The following is an 8,205-nucleotide window of genomic DNA, read 5'->3' as shown; positions in this document are numbered from 1 at the left end:
ATAATAGAAAATAAACAGAACAGGCTTTTAGACAGTCGAGCATCGGACTCTGAGCGTTTCGCTGCGAACCACGAAACCAGACAAATTACAACACAAATTATGGGACAAAACAAGAAGGCTGCTCAGCCTATAAACACTCCCAATCTGACTATATTATGTTCACAAATGTCCAGCATACTCGTACGTCCACCACCGTCGCTGACGTCTCCTACACGCATCAATGGACCACACTCGTAGTTTCTCAGTTCCTGGAAGCCAGCCAAGCCTCTGCTGGCCCGTGCAGGGCCGATTGGCTAGACGAACACAACACGCTGGTGCTGCCACCTATGACCGGAGCCGTTCAGCGCTTCATGGTAGTTTGATGATACAACGCTAGGTGGCGGGACGAACCTATCTGGCAGCCGCACCATCAAACTTGGCAAAATCTAACCAGACTTTTATCACAGCTAATATTTTCGTACAAAAATTTATTTCGATGTTTTTTTTTAATAATCTGATAATTTCCTAAATGAGGTATATGGACATTCAACAACTACATATTGCAACCCAATTAACCACTAACAATCACGTATAACCTAAATTTGATCAATTCGTACCGCGAATGTGACCAAATGTACGTACAAGCTAACCGTCGTGAAGACGGTTACTGTCAAAACGCTGCGAGATACGAGGACACTGCCGGCGCTAAACAGAGTTGGCTTTTAGACAGTCAAGCGTCGGGCTTGGGGTCGCGAACCGCGAAGCCGGCCGTCATCGTGTCATGTGTCATCGTGTGTCATGTCGTTTCATCGTGTGTCATGTCGTGTCATCGTGTCATCGTCATCGTGTCATCGTGTCATCACCGAGCGATGTCTTGGGAGGATGCTCCAAGCGGCCGGCCGGACCCGCGGCCGAATTGTTGGACAGTTGGCGAACTGGGTCCGGCACCCGCGGCGGGGTTGCATTTGGGCTTCTCAAACACTCTGCTGCCTATTTATTGTTAAATCAACTGATGCCGTATCAGCTACGTCCAATTATGACGCTCATGAACAGGTGCCGCTTTTAGGTACCTACCTAAATAAATATCCTACGAGTTATGCCTCGCACTGTACGCGCTCAAATTTATCCGTTATAAAGCAGCGTATATGTTTTTATTTTTGACGAAATGTTAGCAAGGTATGCCGGAATTAGCATAGGGATATTTTGGTGAGTGACGAATTGATATAAACGAATGATCAGATATTTACCTAAATCGCGAAAGGTTTCGCCGGAGGTTATTCAGTTACCCTATAAATCAAACGATTAGTGTATGTCATACATATGTGGTATGACAGTTTGACGTTTGTGAAAAGCGATAATGTGAACAGTGAACACATATATTGCACAAACCGGTTTCGATATTACTTCATCAGTGTGCAAATATATAAATAAAACACACAAAATACAAAACGGAGACAAAATAGGTGACCTATTGAGACCTATTTCGTCTCCGTTTTGTGCAATATATGTGTTCACATTATCGCTTTTCACAAACGTCATACACATGATTGTTATTGCCATGCATATGATTATCATACGGCCCATTTTCTGTGCGAGGTACGTATGTCGTTTGCAGCCAAGTGGACCCACACACCGCATATCTGGCTATCGCTTCATCACGCCCCGGCTATATATTCAGACACTATCTCACCTTTAAAAGCCTGCAGACTAACCGGACATTGCTCCCCTATCAGTGTCATGTGATCGGACCACCCGCCGATACGCTAATCAGGATTACAAGGGGACTTGTAGGATTATCATCCTAGCTGTGTTGAAGAGCCAGTGACTCACTTGTTAGACCTCGAACACTGAGCTGCTTATCTGAAGTGGGGTTACGCGGAGACTTATGAGATTATCCGAGCCGTGTTGAGGACGGGGTGACGCATTGCAATGTGACAGTGATAGTGATATTGATGATACTGTGATAGTTACTATCTGGGTGGGGCACCTCCTCAGATCGAAGGCCCGTCCCAGCTCTCAGACGTTCTTTGGTACCATCGAGCAGCGCAGGGCCGCTGCAGAACGCACGGTAAGATTTGAGGCGGAGCGATGAGGATACGTGGCAGCTAATTTAACCCGCGCCCCGTAGGGCTACCGGCGGACCCTACCACCCGTAGGGGGGGGGGCGTTTCGGCCCCCCCCCCCCTAAGATCTCGGAAAGTTACCGGCCGATTTTCAAAATTCAAACGGCGTTCGATAGCCCCACCCGGGAACTACCTTGTGACCAAATTTCATTGACCTAGGTCAAACCGATGACGTTACAGGTCAGGTCAGGTCAAAGGTCGGATTTTCACCGTTCACAGGCATTTCAAGAAATGTGTTGGGAAATCGAGTAAATTTGTACGTTATTGAAAACCATCGATGGTACATTGTTCGTCAAACACATACTTCGCTATCTGAGGTCACTGATACCAGGTCAGGTCACAGAGGTCAGGTCACTGGGGGTCACAATATGAAAGTGTCATGTGATACATGTTTTATGGTCCATTTTACATGACAAATGCGATTATGTGGGTCAGGCAGCCTTTGGGGCCAGCTTAGGTCACGTTTTGGTGAAGGTCAGATCAAGGTCAGGTCATATTAGGTCAAATTTCAAAGTTGATATTTTTGCAAAAAAATGGGTATCGATTCGATGCAGCTCGTCACGGGGAGTCCAATGGTGGTCTTTGTTTTGCCCTACGTGGTCTAGAATTGCCAAAAAAATGAGTTTGAAAATTTGACGTCATCATTTTTGAACAGTTTTTTTCGCTATAACTTGGCCAAAAAACGAGATATCGATCTGAAATTTGGTATGTAGATAGAAGACAGTGGGTACTATCACATATATTCCGGTTTTTTCGAAACTCAAAAAACTTTTTGGATTTTTTGGCTAATATATAAAAAAAATCGCATTTTTTACTTTTGGGGGTCAAAACTCAAAAATTTCAAAAATCCGAGATAGCAGTTTTGTAGCCCTGTTCATTTTACATCTTTTATGTCTTGATCATTTTTCTGTATCTTCAAAGCTGTAGGCCTGACAGCTCTTCTCGCGAAGGTCTTTTTTCGGTCGAAAATTGCAGAACATGACGTCATTCTGACGTCATTTGTGGCCAACCTATCATAGCCTCTGGAAAAAAAAATTTTGGTCACAATGTGTAAAATTGAAGCCCGGAGGGGTCCTGAAAGTTTGGTGGCGATATCTTTAGCCGTTTAGGAGATATCGACGGAAAAGGACAGGGGGGGCCGTTTCGGCCCCCCCCTACGGGGCGCGGGTTAATTGAAAGCATCAGAGTTGGATCCAGGGCTGACGGGATTGGTCAAAGACATGATTTCTCTGGTTGGTTTAACCTTGCTTTGCATATTGATTAGCTTGCAAAAATGAGGAATACTTCACCTCAGAATCATGTGGATGAAGTGCAAGAGTTGCATGTGGCAAGCATGCTGCTTTGTCAAGACTTTGCTCCCAAAAGGCCAAGCAGAACAGATATTTACTGTACTTCAAATAGCGGTACTAGACTAAAGCCTGAAACAGATTCTTTCCGCAGTCAGGAAATCGCATGCGAGAGCCTATTCAAATACATGGAAGCACGCTCGCATCAATCGCACGCACCTCCCGCAAGCGATTGATGCGAGAAGAATTACAATGTATTTGAATAGGCTCTCGCATGCGATTTCCTGAACGCGGAAAGAGTCTGTTTCATCCTTTAACCCTATTAGTGGCAGGCTCCTGGCTACCCCCTATTAGTGGCAGGGGGGGGCTGTTTACGACCCCCCCTTGATATCTCGAGATCTAACGGGCCGATTTTCAAAATTCAAACGGCATTCGATTTCGCTCAACGTGATCTACATTTCTAAAAAATAAAAAATAAAAAATGTCAATAGGGGGGGGGGGGGTAGAGGGGGGTAAAAACGGGCAAATTGCAGATACATTTTAGACTGTTTATCACGGCCAGGTTTCTGAATCAATCTTAACGCAACTTTTGCCGATCGATAGAGAATGAACCAGGAATTCACATGGATCCTAAAAATATGCATTTTCAAAAATCATAGGCGGATACAGATCATTGAGATTGGGGGTACACAAAAAGTATAGTAAATAAGGTTTTTGTTGGTACTGTTTCTAAAAAGGGTGGTAATGGTCTTGTTATGTTACAATTTTCTTATGAGAGAACGACTAGAATTGTATTGGTCATGCATAGGCGGTGTCAGGGCACCTATGTTGGGAGGTAAAACATAACCCCCCTTTTTGGACACCTGGATCCGCCTATTATAGCAAAAACGTGTCAAAAGAGGATGCACAATAACTGTATATGTTATCACATGATACCTTTCATTCACTGTTCGTAAAACTGGTGCAGCATCGTGATCTTCGCCCAAATGACTCGCTTCACGAATAGGACCCCCCAATTCCCAGTGCTCTGGAGCCGCCCCTGGTAAAGTTGTGAACTTGAAATTTTCAGGGAATGTGCCCAATTTAGTTTTAGGAAAAGTCAGAAAATTTCAACATCGTAGCTTCAGCGGTTTCGGAGATATTCCCGAAAAACCTGAGGGGTGGATAAAAACAACCCCCCCCCCTGCCACTAATAGGGTTAAAATAGCAATTAAAAACGTAACACATCATGATCGCATAGATAGCCATGCATATATCAGGCTTCGCTATGTTAAAATCGTCTTTTTTAAAGTCCAACCATATGGATGAATGGTCCCACCGACCCATTCCCAGCACATACATGTGAGCCGCTATGAACAGGTCAATACTGAGGGCTAAATTAGGTTCAAAATGTTCGAAGGTCTGGTTTAAACTCAGTTACTGCTGAGTTGGTCAATGAACGCATCCAAGTCAACCATTGTGTATAGTATTCTGACCGCCGCCAGTTTATGTTTAGCGTTTTTGTGCTTAAGAAAAAACATATGGTTTAATGTTAAATTTCGCACTTTGTCACCAGGTTTCGAGTCTGGAAAAAGCCGACGTCCGTAAACAGGAGACTGGGAAAAGAAAAGGAGGCATGGAAGACAAAGCAATGAAAATAACGCCTATAGCTAGTGTTGCCAGTGATGATACCGACATCACCATCACTGCAAGAGTTATGAACATGAGCACTCTCGTCGGCAACTTTGGTAAATTTCCGTTTCTAGAGTGCCGCGATCACACTGGAGAAATCAGGATAAAGTGCGATAAGTTCGGTGACAAAATGAAAGAGGTCGTCATCAACGGTGTTTATACATTCACTCACCTGGTAGCAAGAGACTGGCGAGGAGACCGAGACGACTATCAAATTCCTATTAAAGCCGACTTCGAGCTGGTATCTACTGAGAAGTCAGAGATCCGCAAGATGCCGTACAGAACGTACGAATTTAAAAAAATAGAAGAGCTGAAAAAACAGGTCAGCCAAAATGGCACAGCAACAGATCTTGGCATGTGTGACGTCATCGGCATGTGCACGGAAATCGGAGCCATTGGGCAAAACCAATTTGCAAAACCTGAAATCGAACTAACGCTGGTGGACGAGACCACCGGGCTAGAGTCCGGCATTACCCTGGCTCTACAGAGGGACCCGGCTACCGAGTTGAATCAGCTGCTGCAAAATAAATTAATTTCTACCCCGTTTGTGGCTGTAGCCAAAAACGGTCGTCTTAAAAAATTTGATGGCGGCAGAATCAACAGCGGCACCTCAAACATGGTGCTCATCCCTAAACTGTGCAAGTTGCCAAACCCCCGGCTGACGCAAAGACAACAAGAGTTGGAGAAATGGTACGGGGAGGCCAAGAAGGACGGGAAGACTGCTGAGGAAAAGAGCAATACTGAGAAAGAAAAGGAGAATGCTGAGGAAACTAGGAAGAATGCTGAGGAAAAAAGAGAGAATGCTGGGGAAAAAAAGGAGAATGCACCGAAGCGGGAACACGACGCGGACGACACAGAGGAACTAGGAAACGCACAAAAGTGCATCAAGAAAGGTGCTGTATCCGATAGGTGCTCTATCCGACTAGAAATTACTATGCACCAATGATGTAATCACAGCATTACAACCCACGCAAGGATGGGCCTCTCAGTCAACTTCGACATGGTGGTGGGGGCCTTTTTGGTCCCATCAGGTTATCTCGGAAAGTTGGCAAGCTAGAAAGCCGCAGTGAAAAGCAATAGATAGTTCGCTATAAGATCTTTCAGATTAGAGGGTAATTTTTGATCAGGTCATTGCTGAGGTCACTAGAGGACATCAAAGGTAAAATTTTTACAATTTTTTGTTCCCGATTTTGACAACTTTTCACAAATCGGCTCACAGTTTGGGAACCAATGGAGCTATAGCGCTGCAGAAAAGCGCATTCGATAGCTCTTTCAAAGGACATTCTGTTCATTGTTCTCAGCAAAAAAAAATAGCAGCAGGGTTCAAAAAACTTACACGTGATGCGATTGATGTATCATAAGCTATACCATGTTTCGTTTTCTTAACACTCGCAAAAAACTGGTAGATGTGGCCAAAAACGTTAAGATTTGACCTTAGATCAACAGTTTAGCCTCCAGAGGGCAAAAACTCAAAATTTGACGTTTTTTTTGTGGGAAAGGTACTATACTTATTTATCCATTTACTTATTCCGACCTCTCTCCAACGGGCAATCTGGCGTCCCATTTACAGGAGAGCTCCTGCTCCTCCTGGTCCCATTCCCCGAGTTTCAAACTTCTGAGATGTATACTGTGTGAATGACTCACAAAGTGTTTAGAGGCATGGTCACCCAACTTGACCTGGGCCTCGTTTCATAAAAGGAATTACTTACGGCGTTCCGTCAATTATGCCAGATTTGGCGTATTTGATGCCAATTCGGTTTCATAAAGCCGGAGACCGGAGTAATTCACGTCATCGAAAGTACGGAGCTTCATTTACGGCAAATGCTCGATTCCGGACCAATTGATGCCATTTGGGTTTCATAAAACGACGTAATTAACGCCAAATATTTTATCAAGCTCTTGATATCAGTGGTGTAAACTACGCACAAAAATGTTGCGTGATTTTGAATTAATGTGAAGATTTGAAGCTAGTTTTTGATATATTTTATAACGTTGAGCCCGGTGAGGAAGAAAGACCAGCCAAAAAGAGAAAAAGAAACTGCAAATCTTCTGTACCAGTCGCTTTTTGTGGCCACTATCGGAATTTTGTTTATTCGCCGCGCCGCGCCACTTTCGTAGTTAGGCACTTCTGCTTCTGCTGGCTTTATGCTGTTTTTAATATGTTGTTTTAATAAAGGATGGTCATCAATATAAATTTTGTTTTTTCATAAATAATTTCTAAGATCTAAATTTAACATAATTGTTTTATAATTTCTCGTAAAAAAGTAAGTGTTGACATGAAATTGTAATTTGTAGGACGCTTGATAAATTACGGTAACTACGCAAATGTGCTTAGTTACGGAGGTGTAAACAATTCCAGTTGTGGCTTTGTGAAACGGCTTCATTTGCGCTCCGTAGTTTGAAAGGGTGTGAATTACGGAAAGGTGTAAGTTACGGCAGAGCTTTATGAAACGAGGCCCTGGTGACCTGACCTTATGTGATCTGGGCCTCGTTTCATAAAAGGAATTACTTACGGCGTTCCGTCAATTATGCCAGATTTGGCGTATTTGATGCCAATTCGGTTTCATAAAGCCGGAGACCGGAGTAATTCACGCCATCGAAATTACGGAGCTTCATTTACGGCAAATGCTCGAATCCGGACCAATTGATGCCATTTGGGTTTCATAAAACGACGTAATTAACGCCAAATATTTTATCAAGTTCTTGATATCAGTGGTGTAAACTACGCACAAAAATGTTGCGTGATTTTGAACTAATGTGAAGATTCGAAGCTAATTTTTAATATATTTTATAATGTTGAGCCCGGTGAGGAAGAAAGAACAGCCAAAATGAGAAAAAGAAACTGCAAATCTTCTGTACCAGTCGATTTTTGTGGCAACTGTGGCAACTATCGGAATTTTGTTTATTCGCCACGCCGCGCCACTTTCGTAGTAAGGCACTTCTGCTTAGCTGGCTTTCTGCTATTTTCAATATATTGATTTATTAAAGGATGGTCATCAATATCAATTTTGTTTTTTTTCATAAATAATTTTTAAGATTAACATTCAACATAATTGTTTTATAATTTCTCGTAAAAAATAAGTGTTGACACGAAATTGTAATTTGTAGGACGCTTGATAAATTACGGCAACTACGCAAATGTGCTT

At 43.2% G+C, this 8,205-nt stretch overlaps 1 protein-coding gene across 1 annotated transcript; it reads left to right on the top strand.

The window, feature by feature from the left end:
- The first annotated feature begins 1,978 nt into the window (after positions 1-1,978).
- On the top strand, positions 1,979-7,253 carry LOC122375523. Its single transcript, XM_043354977.1, has 2 exons — positions 1,979-2,047; positions 4,944-7,253. The coding sequence occupies exon 2, from the start codon at positions 5,004-5,006 to the stop codon at positions 6,003-6,005; it is 1,002 nt and encodes a 333-aa protein (XP_043210912.1). The 5' UTR covers positions 1,979-2,047; positions 4,944-5,003; the 3' UTR covers positions 6,006-7,253.
- Positions 7,254-8,205: the final 952 nt, after the last annotated feature.

This window comes from Amphibalanus amphitrite, unplaced genomic scaffold (assembly GCF_019059575.1).
Source record: "Amphibalanus amphitrite isolate SeventyFive unplaced genomic scaffold, NRLGWU_Aamphi_draft 001860F_arrow, whole genome shotgun sequence".
Lineage (NCBI taxonomy): Eukaryota > Metazoa > Arthropoda > Thecostraca > Balanomorpha > Balanidae > Amphibalanus > Amphibalanus amphitrite.
Note: the sequence above shows the minus strand (reverse complement) of the source record. Positions and strands in the feature narration are given on the sequence as shown.